This window comes from Aphelocoma coerulescens, chromosome 1A (genome assembly GCF_041296385.1).
Source record: "Aphelocoma coerulescens isolate FSJ_1873_10779 chromosome 1A, UR_Acoe_1.0, whole genome shotgun sequence".
Classification (NCBI taxonomy): Eukaryota; Metazoa; Chordata; class Aves; order Passeriformes; family Corvidae; genus Aphelocoma; species Aphelocoma coerulescens.
In genome coordinates this window covers 60,661,745-60,679,779 of record NC_091014.1, presented here as the reverse complement: position 1 = coordinate 60,679,779, position 18,035 = coordinate 60,661,745, and the positions used below count along the sequence as shown (strand labels likewise).

The following is an 18,035-nucleotide window of genomic DNA, read 5'->3' as shown; positions in this document are numbered from 1 at the left end:
TCATGGCTGCTGGGTTAATGATGATCAGGGTTGATTACGAGTTTTATAATGGTTATAAGAACTCATGTTATAAGTCACTGGGAGCGTGCTTTCAACAGGCTTTTTGTCAGCCCTTGGAGAGTGGTGAAGGGCTGGTCACTGGGCTGGAACATCAGGAAGAGTCACCCTCATGTGACATCTCAGGACTGTCCCAGCTCTGAGAAGTGTCTCTGGGCTGTTTTCAGTAAGCTCTTCTATCATGCAGTGCCTGTGGGGAGCTGCCCAGACCCCTGAAAGATGACATTACAGCCTTTTCCATGCTGTCCATGGTAGTTTTCCAGGCTAATTGCATGTTGGTCTGGCCCCATCCCCTGCTGCTTGCTACCCACACAGCAATGCCTGTGCAAAACCCACATAATGCTGGGTAGTTGTCGCACTAATGCCTTCCTCCCCTGAATACTCCTGGCACCAGACCAGGGGCTGTTTAAAGGCAGGACTGTGAGCAGAGCTTGCCAGTTGTTTAAGTGGTCTCTCTCGATCTGAATTAAAAGAATTAAAATTCTTAGAGGATCATAGGTTGCAGTCATGACAACAAATTTCCTCCCTTTCTCTTCTCTCTGTAATTGTCTTGTAATTCAGATAGGAGCCAAACAAAGCCCTTCAATTTTTTTTTTTTAAAACCCTACCATTTCAGATAATAGTGGCATTAAATGAAAAAGCAGAATAAATGGTCATCAGCGTTTTGATGACTGTATCTGTTTTATACCTGGTATCGTCTTGGGAAACTGGAAATCTCTTGACTGTGCAAGTCAATAGGGCTTTTGTTCAGTGGTATTAGAGGGAATTTTGCTAACCTAAAAGAAGTGGGGATAATTACTAACAGGAGTTCTTGTGCAGTCTATACCTGTAATAGTTAAAGGGAAGGCTGCTGAAATTTATTCTGACAATTGCAGATACAGCACTGGAGGAACCATTTGAATTATTCATTCTGCAACAAGGAAACATCCCACTTGTCTTCTCTTTAGAAATGAAATCTCAGTCTGCTTTAAAACGTACTTTTATGGGTTGCTTTCCCATAATTTTGCTATTCCAAGACTTCTATTATAATTATCCTTGAATGTAGATTTTAAAGAAAATTATTCTGATTTCTAAAGGAAAGGATAAACTGATTTTTTACATGAACTGCTACTTGTAGAATAAGTTCAATGAAATTCAGCTTTGTTTCATAAATAATGCAGCACTTGCATTTGATTAGGCGAAGCCTAGAGGAATTTCTGCCTGATCAGATGCATAGCAAGGAGGGTATTGCCTGCAGACTGTTACCATTATCAGTGGTGGTGGCAAGGAAAATACAGCTCTATATATGTCCACGTAGAAAGCTTTGTTTCGTAAGAGAAGCTGCAAAACAAGCTAGATATGTTCTAACAATTGATCTCCTGCATCTCAGTGTCCTCAGAGTGATGGTTTATAAAACAAAGTCTGGATTCTGAGTATTGTCATTATTGTGGCATGAAGAGACTCCAGGTTAATTGGAGACCTCCTTGTCCTGGTAATGTGTTTCTAACTCTTCTAAGAAATAAACACATTCTTCATATCAATTAAGAACGGGGAAGAGAAAATGTTTGCGTTAGAGAGCTTATGATCAAAATAAGCTAATGCTGAATATTAGGATTCATTGAGACCAATTCCAGAAGTCTTGATAAACAGCACAAACCTCCTGATAACTTCAAAATGGGAGAAGTACGTGTGTCTCCCTCCATTACAGCAAACCACCTACAGCAAAAGCAAGTTCTTGAGTAAATGTTGGTTCAGTTAGTAACTTGTGGTCAAGGTTTATGCTCCTGAGTAAATCCTGCCACAAGACTTTGTTGTGCTCTGTTTTTATTCCCAGGGAGCTGTTATTAACAGCAATGGGTGTGCCTGAACAGAGGGTAGTTTAAATAGGGCTGCTAGTCCTTTATTCAACATCCATGTTAATGAATAAAAAAATGATCTGGTCCACATTCTCTAGCCTGGAGGTCAACTGGCATAAATTGACGTGGAAGTATTCAGTAAATGTTTGTATCTCTGAGAGACGGTGGCCAAGTCCACCTTGGCTTTTGGGACCAAACTCTGACGTGGGCTCAGGCCTGGACCATTCTTGGGAACGATTTGAGGGTGGTGTGAAAGCAGCAGAAACTGAAAGAGGGCAAGTTTGGATGGGATATTAGGAAGAAATTCTTTACTGGAGAATGTTGAGGCACTGGAACACATTGTTCATAGAAGCTGTGGATGCCCCATTCCTGGAAGTGTCCAAGGCCAAGTTGGATGGAGTTTTGAAAAACCTGGTTTAGTGGAAGGTGTCCCTGCCCATAGTGGATGGGCATTGGAAAAGATGGTCTTTAAGGTCCTTTACATCCCAAAACATTCTGTCATTCAGTGATTCTGTAATGGCATGGATGGTCATAGGCTCAGACTCTGGCTCTGGTTACTTTACCAGAGGTGATTCTCTCTTAGGATTGGTTGTTCTGCTGAACTCAGTTGAGTGGCAGCCTGCTCTACCACCATAATAAAGCAATATTCCAAATGAAATATTTGGAGAGAAATAAAAGAGTTGAACCCTAGCAGCAAAGCCCAATGCCACTGCCTTAGCTCGCTGGGGTCAGAATTTCTCTTAACTTTTGTTCAGATATGTAAAATTGCAGATGGCCTAAGTTCTTCAGGCCAGATGCTAAGCGGGTTTAAGCAGACAATTTGTGCTTGCTGAGGTTCTGGGTTTTCACTTACATTTCTTGGAAAGGGCAACAAGATGTAATGAATAAATGTAAAAGACAAGAAATAGAGCCCAGGATACAAGGGAGACTTGCTGTGATTTGCTGTTGAGAGGTTTTAGCACTGAGCTCGGAAGTGTATTTATGGAGCTGCTGGTCAGAACTGTGCACTTTAAAGGTGAAATCAGTTCCCTTCTTTAATCTTGAGTTTTCATTCACTCCAAATTGGTGCAAGCAAATCTCCTGGGCCTAAAATGCCATAGGAGCACTAAAGGCCAAGAACAGAATTAATTTCTGAAAGTTTGAGAGAAAAACCATCAGGTTTAGGGCTGTAAAATGTTAATCTGTTTCTGACTTTCCCAAGAATTGTCTGAAATCCTTTTGCCCACTCATAACTCAAGTGACTTCATATCAAATATTAGAGCTGGTTTATGTGTGAGTACTGACAGAAGTAGCTCGTGCTTTTATCATAGCCTTCTGGTAAAAAAGGCTCAAAAAATGCAACTCCCCAAGCTTTTTCTTGGTCCAAAACAATGTCAAAATCCCATGGAGAAAATGGGAAACAAGACCGAGCCCTTGGTCATTTGCCCTGAGATGTTCTTTGCTCAAGAGTCTGGTCAAGGTGTCACACAGAGCTGCATTCCAAGTGCTGAAGAGCAAGCAAGCTTGGCCCTTTTCTTTCCTCCCCTGTTGTTGATCTGGAACACATTTCTCCCACCCTGGAGAGACTTAGACTAGATGACAGATGGATTTGAGGGCCAAGGTCAAGACTCCACACTACACCCTCATCATCATCTTGTCTTTTGCTGGTACTTCTCCAAGCACAGGAAGCCTCTCACATCCCAAAATGCATCAGGCTCACTGGGGAGCTCCAGCGATGGAAAATGGTGCTATTTCTATGTCAACTCAGTACTCACCACAAATTTCCTACTCTTTGCTACTCTGTGACAAGTTCAGGTAGGGGTCTCTTCCCAAGTCACTTGAGCAGCGAATGCAGGTGGCGAGGGTGAGTGTGGACACTGGGCAGTGCACCTGAGGGCTTGCAGCAGAAGTGGTGACCTCTGCGAGACGGGATGCTCATCTGTGTGGGAGGGATGCTGGCACTCTGTAGTCTTTATTTGCTATGAATGATGGTCACTACATTTATCTTTTGTTATTTTAACAGGCCACTTTTTAAAAAACACACAAGGCTGCATCCCTGAACAATTTCTCCTCAAATATGTGGCTTTGCAGTGCTTGTTTGCTAGATGGAAAAAGGACTTGGGGCTTTTCTCTTACTTAATGGTAGGAAACATCCTGGTTTTGTTAGTGGTGCACACCCATTTCTCCCAGAGTTCCCTTGACTGTTTCCAGCTTCACCCCCAAATAAGACCTTGCCAAAATCATTTATGAGCTGTGGAGTGAAAATGTGACTGATACAAATGTTGCAGCAGTGTATAAAATGCTAAATTATTCATGGTACTTAAGCACAGAAAATCCCAGGGCTGAACTGACATGGTGAAAAACTCCAGGCAAAGAAAAAAAAAACCCACCATGGAAAGTCTTGGATTAAAAACAGTTGCAAACTTTAGTCAGGCTATACTATAGACTCTTAATCCCTTCTTCCTTTAAATGCCCCTTCTCATGCTGTACCCTGTGCTTTCATAGCCAACTACTTTTAATGTCATTATCTCCATCACTTTCCCATGATCAGGAACCTAAGGCAAAGAACTGTCAGATGACTTGTCCTCAGAGCATCAGACCTTCTCACACAGCTGGTCACCAGGGACCTCTGTGGGCATCTGTCAGAAATTTATTTCCTTGTCATAATGACCCTCAGTTCTCACCTACTTATCACACAAAGGGTTCTGGATACTTGAATGTTGCCATGGATCACTTTTACATCTGGAGTTTTCTGGTGAAGGACCTATGTACTAGTTTGAAAACAAACCAGTGGGAGGCACCAAGTCAGAATAACAATTTAATGGGGAAATTAAAAAAAAAAAGGCAGAAAACACTGGCTTAAACTGACAGAGTCAGCATATAACCTAACACCCTGTTAGTCAGGGTGGCGGTAGCAGTCCGATAAGATGGTGGCTGCAGTCCTCCTGAAGTGGTGGATGTGGTTCTGTTGAAGCAGTGATCCTGTAGAAAGAGTCTGCTCTTCCTCAGAAGGTTCAGTGGTGGCTGTGTAGCTCCTGTCCTCTGGAAATCCAGTGGAAGGGTTATCTCTGGTGTTCAGAATCTCAGATTATATCCAGGATGGAATGCTTAGTTCCTCCCCCTGGGCGGAGCATCTCCCAATGGGGTAATGAGTCATGAGGCCAAGTGTTGATTAGGCTCATTAACAGAAGATAGTCCGGAGGGAGTTATCTCTGAGTCATGCAGCAGGACAATGATGGGCCATTAACAGCAAGATAGTCTGGGGGGAGGAGGCAAGGAAACACTGCCCCACCTGATTTCAACTGCTCATGAGGATGGTAATAGAATATACTGCAATCCAGGATAACCTACAAACTAAAATATTAATGTAGGAGCACAACTTTGAGAACTTAAACTGCTGAATGGACCATGACCTGCTGCTTAATTCGTGGAGAATTTTAACAGAGATGCACTGGGCCGAATATGTAATCTGGTAACTGAAACAGGCAGATGTAAAGATCAACAGGTCAGATGAAAGGAGAACTGTACTGAACCAAATGCTACAAGAAGCTTAGAGAATTCATACTGTTAAGCAGTCTGGTTCCAGATTCTTTTATCATTTTGCTTGGTCCTGAAAGCATTGTTCAACAGCTTATTTCAGGTTTCCTTTTGCACTTTATTATCACTTCTATTGTGAAAAAAAAAAGATTTTAAAACCCCAACAAATAATTTTAAATGGTGTAGCGTTGGATTCTGTATATATCAAAACAAATTTCCCTTGGAAACATTTTTTGACAAGGCAGTTCTTGCTTGTTGCAAAAGCATTGTGAATAAAAACAGTCAGGCTGCTTTAGTCACTATGCCTGTTGCTTGAAGGGTAGGATAGGTTTTCAAAGCTATTCAGTGTTCCACTTTGCCCTGGAGATATATAGGAACTATAGGAGAAGATTTGATTTGCAATCTGTTTGGGAGTTGAAAGGGTCTTCAGGATTGCATCTGACCTGCAGCAAATGAAGGGAAAACAGGGGTTTTTAGCTGACATTCATCCCTTTAATTAGTGCCAAAAGGCATTGGTGGCAAAGTCAGCTTTGGATACTTTTACTCAATTCAGTTTTATTTGTCAATTAATGAGCATCTGTAAGTTGGTATTTCATTTTTCCCAGGCTGTACCCTCGTCACGCAAGTGCTCTCAACAACTTGGGGACATTGACCAAAGACGTGGTGGAGGCAAAGGACTACTACAGACGGGCCCTTCAGCTCAACCCTCAGCACAACCGAGCTCTCTTCAACCTTGGCAACTTGCTCAAGTAAGTTGAATGCAGGTCTGGCACCAAGAAAATTCACATTGCCTGTACACACATCACCAAAGTGGTTTTTTTCTGCCAGCTGGTGAAGAAATGGTGTTACTTCTTAGTGCTATCCAAAAGTGCCGGCACAAAGGTGAGGCTTATTTTGGATATCCTAGTGCTGTCTGCCACATCACTCCAGGTGCTGTTTGCAGGTGTGTTTCAGTTGTAGGAAATTTACTTGTTCCAAAACAGGCGTCAGAAATGAGTTGCCTAAACCCAGATAGTCACCTGAGATCTTGGAGATGTATAAACCTTTCCAGGGGAGGAAGATGTATTGTTCAAAGGCGGGCATCAGATGCCAAGATAATAAAAAAATTCCCTCTCTGCAAGTTCCCACTTCTCCTCATTAGCTGTATGGAAAGTTGTTGTGTAGTTTAGGCATAAGCTCCTTATGCTGAGATGCTCAGAGCAGCAGAGGGTTCATTCCCTTGCAGAGAAGGTAGGTCTGGATTTGAGGGGAAGGCTGGTTCACATCCCTGTATGGTTAAAAACAAGTTGATGAGCTCATTATTTCACTCATTGTTATTTAGTGTCAGCCTTTAGCAAGGAGAATAGCAGACAATCATAATCATGCAAATTAATTTGACTAACCACATCTAAAGACTAAACATAGATCTGTACAAGAAGCCAGTATGATAAGATCTGCAAAGGGTTCAATTAAAATATCTCCATTTAGCACCAGCAGAAAGGTGCTTGTTTTTGTGAAGATATTGTGGTATTTGCTGTCAGAACTGCATAAACTACAGCAGTGAAAGTACATTTTTGCTGATATGAACTGCCCTTGTTTTGCTGATAATGGGTCTCAGTAAATCTTTTAGAGCAGACTGGGCTTTGTGCTGGTTATACCATGACAGGCTTAGTGTGGGACTGGTTTTAAAGTGGCACTGTGTCATTAAAACTTGATCTTTCTGGTCCTGAAATGTAACTTTGAGTGTGGATTTGTATAAAGGATATTAAGTGGGCTGCCGAAGTTCTACCTGGTCTGCTCAGTAGCAGAGAAATTATCAGAATAATATTACAAGTAAACCTGGTGGTTTGAGGTTAGAATATGGGAAATGAGTAATCTTAAATAGAAAGTAGGTAAGTGCTTTACTGGATATACTCACAAGGAAGGAAAATGGTACAGTCTTATCACAAGAGAAATGAAAGATCTTTGTATTATTCATCAAATTTGGTTGATTGAAAATTATTTTGGGTGGCAATGGTGTTTAAAAATACATATTGCCTTTTAAATCCATAATGTGTGCCTTAGTTATTATTCTCTGCTATGTTTTGTTTTTCCCTTTCTTAATATAAAATATTAATATGAAAGGCTGTAAGTCAGAAGAAGCACCAGGACATCCCACATCAATTATGCTTAAATCTGGCCTGTCAGTGGGCTCTTATGACCCAGCAGATGGATTAAAAACTGGATTTGTTGCACTGGAAAAGCACAAAGGAGACATGTGGGGAAAATTTCGTATAACTGCTGTTTGTTTTCTGTGCAATATGTCATGTTTTTCACAATGTGATACTTAAGATAGTGTGTGTCCTGTTGGATTGTAAGTGCTCTGCATCCTTCTGTGGTGCCACATTTTGCAGTATGTTAAATGTGTGTCATGCTTGTGCTAAACTTGTCAAAAGAAAGCACTCAGGATCCACCCGCCCTTTTCCCACATCCATTCGCTCCCATTTTCTAAACTTCCTTTGGGCTTCCAAAACAGTGTAGCCCACCTGGACACAGCAGTGGTATTATCCAAATGGTACCTGGAGCTGGGTGCCCTCATCTCTGTGTTCAGCTTTAAAAAACCTGCTAAAAAATAGGTGGAGTTCACGGTGGAGGAATTTGCACATACGTAGAGCAGATGCTGCATGGGCAGATCCTAGATCAATGTCTCCCGTAAAATGGTATCCCAAACCCTTTGGCCAGCACCTTTCCTGGATGATCCAGCAGCTTAGCAAAGTATAAATAATGTCTTTATTTATATTTTCTACCCATGTCTCCAAATTATCCTTTCATATAGATATATAAAAGTATATATATATGGCAGCCAGTATTCTGCAGACACTAAATGCTAGTGTAATGTGGGTAATAAATGAAATAAAATGGAAATCTGTGGAACATTACAGGCAGATACTACTTTCTGGCTGTGTTGTGAGACATTATGAAGAGTGTTTTGATTTTTAAACATATGTCAGAGAGAAGATAAATGGTCAAGCAATAAAAGCATTTTATGTCCTCTTTACAAAGGTTTCAGAGCATGGTGCAGATCAGGAAGAGACAGACCTGCAACACTTCAGGCATGTCCAGTGACAGCACTGCTTGTACTGGGACATGTAATGAAATTGTCTGGCATGGGGAATTCCCAGTTGAATTCTGCTGATTTCGTTGCACCCATCCCTGCTCATAGTGTGCAAATCTGATGGTGGATATTAGATTTCATCTCCTCTGGAGTACTGAGAAAAGGGAAGTCCAGGATTTTGGAAGGATGGGTCTGCCATTCCCATGTGGGAATCTGCCTTTCGTTATTCCATGCAAATTAGCTATTTAAGTGTCCATTGCATGTGATTTAAACTTGAGTAAAAAACTGTTTTGAGGACACAGGCTGGAATTTTTAAGTTGTTTTCTGTGGAAGCCATAGATGAAAAATGATGTTTCTATTTTCTGTTTGCACATAAAGAAGACAGCTATGTCCCAGAAGATGAATGTTCTCAGGAAGTATTGCAGGGTAATGGCTGCATAAGCCTCTGGTTTTGTTTACATATCCTAAAATAAAGTAGTATGTCATCATTTTTGTGCCTAATATAAATATTGGAGAGTAGATAATTAAACAATGCCAACAGATTTCTTACTTAAAATAGACCCAAAAGATGGCCTACCTGAAAGTGAGAAATCTCTCTGCTTTCATGGTCTGTGGTCAGTGACACAGAGCAGCCTGATGCTGCTTTCTTGTGTTTTGAGTATTTGTCGCCTCTGTATAAATTCAGGTTCACTGAGATACAGATAAATATCATTCAGAACACCTCACAAATTTATAGCCTGTGGGTTGTTCTGTAAAGAGACAAGAAATAAAATATTGTGAACGTTTGAAATAAATATCAATCTCAGCTTTCTGTTGCAGGAAGAATGGATAAGAACTTCTTATTTGTGGTGCCGTATCAATCCACACCTAAAGCACTGCAATATTCAGTGCACTGCTCCTTATGAAGAAAAACCTCAGCACCCTCATGTGCTTTGAGAGTGTCACGGCTTCGTTTTCAAGGGGAAAGTGAAATGCCTAGAAACTATCTCCCCTGAATCTTGAGTTCACTCAAAGGACTGATTCTCTTCTAGATGTAGGGTAACATACAACATGGCCCGAGTGTTTGTTGTTGTGATTTAGTCCCATCTATTTAGAAAACCCATCTATTCAGGAGAGGAAGGCCTGTCTGCCCTCTCTGATACAGGCTTCTGCATGTATGTGAGTGTGCTGACACAGGTTTGTGGAACTGCCTGGAGATGCTGAAGAACATCAGCTAGAGATTCCATGTGTGGAGATTTAAGACCTTTTAGCTAGTGAAATGTTCCTTCCTTTCATTCCAAAGCAAACTGAGAGGCGATGTTCAGTGATACTGCATCTGGCTTTCTGAATGTCTCTGCAGGATACTCTGTGTCCCATGAAGGGCTGTAGGTATCCCTCGGTATCACGTACACATTAGAGACTGTGGTTAAACCACCCCCCCTTCCCCCACCCCAAACCCTGGCAGTCTAATTTTTGCAGCAGATTGAAAAGATAACTTAGGTTCCTATTATAACTTAGGGTCTCTGGAGATCATCTGGAGATCAAGCCAGCTGCTCAGAGAAAGCCTGATTGGATCAGATTGCTCAGGGCTGTGTCCAGCTGAATCTTGGACGCCTCCAAGGACAGAGATGCCGCAATCTCTCCGTGTGACCTGTTCCAGTGTTTGACCACCTTTGTGGCGAAAAATACTTTTCCTTATATCTAATCAAAAATATTTTTACTTCTATCTGATCAGGATGTCCAATATTCCTACTCTGGCATCTGTTGCCTATTGTCCTGTCACTGTGCACCTCTGAGAAGAGTTTGGCTCTGGCTTCTCTGTATCCTTGTAAAAATTTCTTCAGAACAGTTGTGGAGCCTTTGTCGAGTTCTGTGTTTCTGGCTTTAATACAGTCTAAATAACTTCACAAAATAAAATCTGAAAGTTACAAAGTCCTTTAGAGCACTAATTCCTAGGCTGGTCTCCGTTGCACGTGAAATTGGCTCCAGTGCAAACAGCCCTCTGCATCACCAGACTTTGGCAGGGTGCTTTAACCTGGTGCTTCTCCAACTGCGGGGCACTTGCAAAAATATGTAAGAGATGCTCTCGGTGGAAAGAGCTGTTCCTTGCTTCCAGCTTGAGCATGCTGATTGTAGAGGCAAGGCTGTGAGCTCAGGTGGGAGAGGGAGTCAAGAGAGGCCATTATAAAACAGGGTAATTTGGGTAAAAATGGAGTAAGTGGTCACAGATTGCTCATGTCAGTTGAATTTGTTCTTCTGTCTGTCACAGTGAAGATACACATTACCTAACTATTCCTGCTCCAGATCCCCAGTTTATGGTAAATTAGTGTATTGGACTGTTCTTTCAATGCTTTGTGCTCTCCCAAATTGTAGGAGATTTATGTAAGAGATGGCCTTGATCCTGCAAAGTGTTGGCCTTGAGCCAGGAAAGCACTTCAACCAGTAATTAATTTTCAACTTGCATACATAAAAGTTAAGTACACATTTAAGTGCTTGGCCAGAGCACTTGGTATCTTGCAGGCCTAAGCCCTCTGAGAAACTACTGGATCTGCTTTTTTTAATGTAATTCAGTCTGTCACATAAAAGGATGCCATAATCTTTCCCTCTTTACCCCCACTTTCAGGAGACAAACATTGTTCTTGGATCAAATGGAGAAAAAAAAGAGGCCATTTTGGAATAAAAGAGTGATTAAGAGGGCTGCCCCATGTTCAGAGGGAATGCTTGTGGTTACTGGGAACTTTTACTGCTGCTGAGTGGATCACTTAATCCTTTTATTTCTGTAGCGGGCATTTCCTACATTTTTTGCCAAACATCAATACCTTTATAAAGCAGTCATCTGGTTTTGATTTATAAAAATGTGTCGTGAAACTCCAGCCAAGGGATCCCAAAGTTTTATAAATTGACGAGCTAGCTAGACTTTAATTAGTGTAGGGGAAAAGTGGTTCTTTATTTGTTTTTGCTTCATTTGTGTAATTTATATGGAACACTACTGGAAGAAGAAAAAGACCAGCACAACTGGTTTTACTTAGCTTAATGCACAGGCAAAATATTCTTCCAGTTACACAACTAGAAAGGGAAAAAATCTGCAAAGCCACATATATTATCAGCTGAAATTTGCACCTTATAAACAAGATCAGGTTACTTGACCATGCTACTCAGATGGAATCTAAGGCCAAAGCAGCAAGGTGTTCACGTACTTTCTGTTTCCCCAGAGCCCTTTGTTTCTTTTTCTAGGCCCCACTATTCGTATTCTTTGTACACCCAGCACAAGGAAAATGTTGTTTCAGCCCAGCTAAACATCCTTAGATATTTGTTCAGGAAACCTTCTCATTTTTCAAAGGAGAGAAATACAGAGCGATACTTGAGAAACTATAGCTCAAATAAATAAACATCCCAAGATTTTTGTTAGGAAACCTTTTCCATTTTCCATAGCCATAAACACAGAGCAATGCTGGGGAAAAAAACTAGCTCATCAGCATAGCCACCTCTCAGCTATCTCTGTTCATAATCCTTAGGATCTGAAGAACAGAACTCCTCCAGCCTAATGATCGACATGCTAAGGAATTATTTAGCGATCCTAGGCAGATTTAACTTGGAGATATTTTCATTTCAAAATAATGGAGTTGCAAGTAGATTTGTAAGAGCACTTGTCTAGGAACATGCAGAGACTCCTCAAGGTTTTAGTAAAGGAAATGAAGTGTTACAGTGCCTCCAGCCTACTGAAGTAAGAGTGAATGCCCTGTTCCCAGATCACAGTGCCTCCATCCTCTCAGCACCCTCCCTTCAGATACCTAACTGCATAGATTCCTTAAAGCCTCTATCCTCCCAGCTGCTGGAGAAAGCAATGGGCTGAGGAAATGCTGGGTGCTCACAGTGTGGAGAGGAGGCGTGAATGAATCATTTAGTCTTTGTTGAAAAGGTCAAGCCAGGGACTTCCACGTCTCTTTAAAGTAGTTAATCAGTGGGATAACCTAAACATGTACTTACAGGAATATTTCTTTCTGGTTTTTTCCCTCCTCCCTGCAGGTCCCAAGGGAAGAAGGAGGAAGCTGTAATCTTGCTGCGGGACTCCATTAAGTATGGCCCAGAGTTTGCAGATGCTTACTCAAGCCTGGCCTCGCTGTTGGCAGAACAGGTAACAGGGATGGCTCGGGTCCTCTGCCTTCGTGTGCATGCACTGCTGCCACAGCCACAGCACCTCCTGCACCTCCCACCCTTGCCTTGCTCACACGTGGTGGCAGGCGTGGGTCCATGCTGTCTGCACAGAGCTCTCAGGCTGCTCTACAGATGGCTTTTCCAGGATGGGAGGCAACTCATTCACAGTGAGTAATTACACCCACATGGTGTGGCTCTGAATTAAATCACTGCTGAAGTTGTGAGTAAATCCCCTCTCTCTGGCTCCCTGCATCTATGGAGAAGTCTTAATCCATCGCACCTTGAATGTTGTGACAGCAGGAGAGGCGAGTGCTTCCCCTCACACACACACCCGCCTACACAGATAACCTTGAGATTGCATTATAAATCATCCCAAAGGTAGGAATTGTCAGAACCCAGGTGTCCTCTGCAGCCCAGATCCTGCCTCTTGCATGCACACACAGGGATACAGCCCCTGATTACCGTGGTAGATGACCATGAGCAGGGAGTGAGAAGGCTCCCTGGCTTTATGTTGCTCTTAATGAGTGGCTGTTCAATATTTTATTTAACCTCATTGTTCATGTGCCTCCAGGCCTTATTTACTGTGCGTGGCCCAGGCTGTGCTCTGGAGGCAGGATTACTCATTTCCTCTCAGGCCTGTTCCCCATGCTCATTACTCAGGCTCTCCCTACTCTCTGTAGTTAGGTAATTTATTTCTACAACATCCCTGTGAGGTGAAATATCGTCCCCAGAGAGGAAAAGAGAACTTGAGGCACAAAATCCTTGAGTTCAGAAGGAGCCATGAGGCATGAGTGCCCACACTGAGACCACCAAGCCCTCCTTTCCTCCACACCTGCAGCAGCAGATGAGGGATGCTGTGCTTTGTGCTGTGGTCCCTCTCTGGGGCTGTGGGGGTGGATGATAAGGTCCCTGTAACTGCACAGCTCCAGCACACCTCTGCAAACCTTTTGAAAACTGATTTTTTTTCTCCTTCAGTTTTCAGATCTAATTGTTCCATAGCATGGGGTGCTGAAGCTTTCTTTAAAGGTTGCTGAATATAAATACAGACAAATCAAAATGGTATCGTTTGCTGTTCTCCATTATTCTGGTTAGTGAAATCTTCTCTCTGTAAGGGAAGGGGATACATTTCAGGAAAACTATAGGCAGAGGTCTTGTTTAATCTTCTTCAATGATGTAGACACTCTGCAAAACTCACCTATGATGTATATGAATTACTGAAAGATGTTCTATTTTATTTTTCTTTTCAAGAGTATTTCAAATATTATCAATATTATCTGCAGGGATCTCAAAATATACTGTATGAATTTAAAGACGAGCCTTGTTGAATGGGAACTCTGCTTTGAGTAAGCCCATCAATGAAGAGTCTCCTGCAAGTACAGGAAGTGACTTCTCTGCAGTAATACCTGGTTTTAATATTAATTGAAATTATTAATTAGAACAATCGATTGCAAGGTCAGCAGAGCAGTAAAACCATTATGGAGTCCCGAGACCTTCTGCCCAAAGCAAATGCCATTAGTAAGTCCAGCAATAATTCATCTCTCTTACATATGGATTGTTCATCCTCTTGTGACTTGAGTAAGTGGTAGGGAAAAAAGATAGTTAGTACAATTTTCTCAGAAAACAGTGATTTTTCTGCAGACTTTTAACACTTTCTCATGTTCAGCCGCAGCATGACTACTTGATTGTGCACCTCCTGCCTCACACAGCAATCCTAGTGACCCCAGTAGGGTCTGTCCTGCAATACCTGCTGCTGCCCATGGCTGGGAGCTGCCCTCCAGGGGTACAGGCAGAAGTTTTGGCATCTTCAGCCCAAAGGATGATGACAGGAGCCCATTTTTTCAGTTTTGGGTTTTCCTCTTTGTCTGAGCAATAGTGCTGAAAACGACTAAAAGTTACAAAAAGTGGTTTTTTGTCTCGTTGTGGCCCAGAGCTGTGTCACAGCTGTAGGGGTATCTGTGAGGCCAGGCAGTTACAGGATGGCATCACTGTGGAGCTTTGGGGAAGGGATCATCGGGTCCCTCTCACTGGGATGTGATAGAAAAGGGCTGAAGTGCCATGTTAAAATAACTTGCATGAGGTGTCCGTGCCCATGACAACTTCTGCTTCTCCAGCTTTGCTCTAAGGCTGAAAGGGGAGCGTGTGGACACAGTGAAATAGTGCCAGGATTGCCTTGGTCAGTCCTGCACGGCATGTTCCCCCCCTATTAAAGGGGATGAATCTGAAATAGGCCTTCTGGTTCCTTCCCTTCTACGCCTGGAAAAAGTGCTGCTAAGAGGAATGTCTCAGGTGCCAGGGAATTAACCCATAGCTTGATGTAATTGCCCTTTTCTCTCCTTGACAGCTGATTCTGAAGCCAGAGCTGACATGGGAAACACCACTGCTGCATTGTACAGAACAGTTTGGCTTGTTTGTGCCTTTTATAAATGCTTGCCCTTCTGAGTGCTCTTTCTGCTTGCAGTTGTAACTCAGTTGCAATGTACTGCAGTTTTCCTTGATTTCCCTGATCACTGGTAACAGAAATCAAATATTTTCACTGCCTGTTTTCACAACATTCTAACACCAATTCCCCACAGTTTCCCTTCTTCCCAGCTTCAGTTCCATCCATCATTGTGTGCTACTTGGTGGCTCTTTTCAGGCCCTAGTTTCAACTAGTTTTGTATGTGTGGTCCTTAGAAAACAAAACTGTTTAACCCACCTTGCTGCAGAGGAGAGCCTACTCAGTCATAACCAAACTGGAAAACTGAGCCTTATGAAAAACAGACTTAAAAGCCTGGAGTTCAACTAAAAGATACTCATATGCATAATTTTTTTAATATCATAAAAATCTCATACATTTTTTAAGCCAGTCTTCCGAGTTTTGTGAGGTTGATGAATGTTTCATGAAGATCTGGGAGTGGCATTATTAAGTGTTAATGAGAAGCAAGCCTTGATGAAGTTAGAGCTCTATTTCTGCTAAGAAGAGGAGAGGCTGTGAGGAGGGAAAGCTCTGGCAGGAATAGCAGGTTCCACCCTTGCCACTTTCTGACTGTGCTTAATGCAAACACTTTGTTAGATTGGGCAATGAGCCTGAGGCTTGCAGGGTCAGGATGTTAGGTGCCAAAAAAGCAATGCAACCACGATAAAAGTGCTAAAAGTGCTCAATATTGGTAAATGTTTTGAACACTCTAATCCAGTATGGAACACTAATCCAGTTTAACACAGCCCTTCCTTGCTTTAAAAATCAGGTTTACGATCAGTAAATAAAATAAGCTGACATACGTGCATACAAAGCTGCATTCATTGGCTGAAAATTGAAAGCAGAGGAAAAGAAAATAATACATGAATCTTGGAAAATATGCACGAAAAATTGCTTTTCATTTTAGTCAGTTCTGATGATCACTACAGTTTTCCTGACTCTGCAGGACAATGTTGTCAAATTCACATCAATTTATCCAAAATTTCCAAAGTTAAGCACTTTTTAAAAACGTGTTTCTGTGCTTCATTGCACACTTATCCTTTTTGCTGGCTGACCTTTATCATGTAAATGTGAAGGGACTTAACTGTGGCAAACCGTGCGATTCTGCGATCATGTCATACTCTTTCAGTGCAGTTCATTCCAGCTCTCCAGCTCTGAAATAGGAAGTGAGAAAAGAGTCCTCACATTGTGCAGCTGTGGAGCAAAAGCTGCTGTCAGGTACAGATTTTAAATCCAGGGCAAGCCCAGGGAGCTCTACCATTTGCAGGCCTTGAGGAGAGTCCACAGCGGGGAGTGGACCAACCTTTTATTTCAGTGCGGATTCATTCCCGAGCATGGATCTGCCCTGGGAGCTTCAGGCCCTCCTCAGTGAAGAGCCTGTTGGCTGATTTTGCTTGGGAACATCGTCGGGAGGCTGTGGAGTTTGTCGCTGTAGGGCTGTGCTGCTCAGTGGAAGGGGAAGAATTAAGAAAAGCATCTTTGGTGCTGGAGGCTTGCCTACCACCCCTCTGCACTGTGCCTGTCTCTTCTGTTCACAGCCTCCTTCCACAAACACACCCGACAGCCAAGCTCTGAGAGTGGGGGGAAGGAAGGAACCCGTGCTGGTGAGCATGCAGGCAGTGGACACACTGATTGGAGGGAAGTGGAAACCTTTTTAAGTTGCTCTTTGATCCAAAAGAGAAACGTGGTCATTGTTTCAGGACTGGGCTGCCCGTAGCTCAGGCTAGACAGAACCCAGCCAGTCGGATGCTTTCTGTAGGCAGGGTGTTCCCAAAGAAAAGATCTGTATTTTCTAGAAATGTTCAGCATCAACAAACCTCCTTGAAATCTATGCAAAATGAGGGCTCAGTGCAGCTGGGGAATCAGCATGGTGGTGTGTCCCATCAATCCCAGTAAACTACACCTCACACATTGACAACGCCTGGTTTTAATCTGAATCTTTTCAGATTTTCCCCACTCTTTCACCACCCTCCATCTTTTTCCAGCTTCTTTTATCCCCCTGCACTTGCTCCCTAGCCATTGCACACAGCAAGCTTTCATTCTTGCATTTTCCTCACTGCTTAGGGAATGAACAGCACAGCTCCAGAAGGGGAATGTTAGCCAGTGAGATGCTCATTAAACAAATAAATTAGAATATATCAGCTCCCAGAAGATAGATATTTCTCAACAGAACCCACACAATCCCTGTTCCTGTGTTTTTCCTGGCTGGGTGTGTGCCCAGCTGGGGTCTCACTGGCATTGCACAGGCACCACCTTTTCCAGGTGTTTCACAGGTAGCTACCTTTGGAAAGGCATGGGGGAAAGCTGTCTGAATTGTTCTGGGACACTAGCTGGCAGCTATATTACATCCATGCCCTGGGGTAAAATTTTGGCCTGGAAGGTGGGGTGGCTGCAGGTGCCCTGAGCTCCCTGTGCAGCGAGGGAGCTGTCACAGAATGCAGGTGTGCAGCAAATGGTGCTGACAACCTTTCTGCCATTGCTAAGAAATCTCCTTCTCTTCTAAGGAACGGCTTAAGGAGGCTGAGGAGGTCTATAAGGCTGGCATAGAGAATTGTCCAGAGAGCTCCGATCTGCATAACAACTACGGTGTTTTCTTGGTTGATACTGGTGAGTGAGAGGACCAAGGGAGTTTTCCCTCTCTGCCTTCTTTGCTTTGATTTATTTTATTCAGCAGTACACATCTAAAAGGGTGTCAAAAGCTTCCAAGGCAATAGATGTTCCTCCACGGTAGCTTGGAAATAAATATCCCCGTGCTGCTGAGGGGGCACAGCGCACTGGAATTCGTAATCAGTGCAGGCACTGTGCAGCAGGAGCTTTCAGCCCTGCTCTTCCCTTCAGTGTTTCTCACCATCTTCACACAGGCAGTTGCCCTCTTCAGTGTGAGCTGGGCAGCACCCTGACAGTACTGCCTTTTTTCCAGCAAGGCATGGCCACATCAAACCAAATCACAGGCACAGAAATGGAT

At 42.8% G+C, this 18,035-nt stretch overlaps 1 protein-coding gene across 2 annotated transcripts in view; it reads left to right on the top strand.

Annotated features, from left to right (window-relative positions):
- TMTC1 (transmembrane O-mannosyltransferase targeting cadherins 1) overlaps positions 1 to 18,035 on the top strand; it is a 138,645-nt gene that overhangs the window by 108,964 nt on the left and 11,646 nt on the right. For both annotated transcript variants that reach the window (XM_069003062.1, XM_069003061.1), the window contains 3 exons: positions 6,014 to 6,157; positions 12,487 to 12,595; positions 17,575 to 17,677. In XM_069003062.1, coding sequence (XP_068859163.1) covers positions 6,014 to 6,157; positions 12,487 to 12,595; positions 17,575 to 17,677 — 356 coding nt within the window. The remainder of the gene's footprint in view (positions 1 to 6,013; positions 6,158 to 12,486; positions 12,596 to 17,574; positions 17,678 to 18,035) is intronic.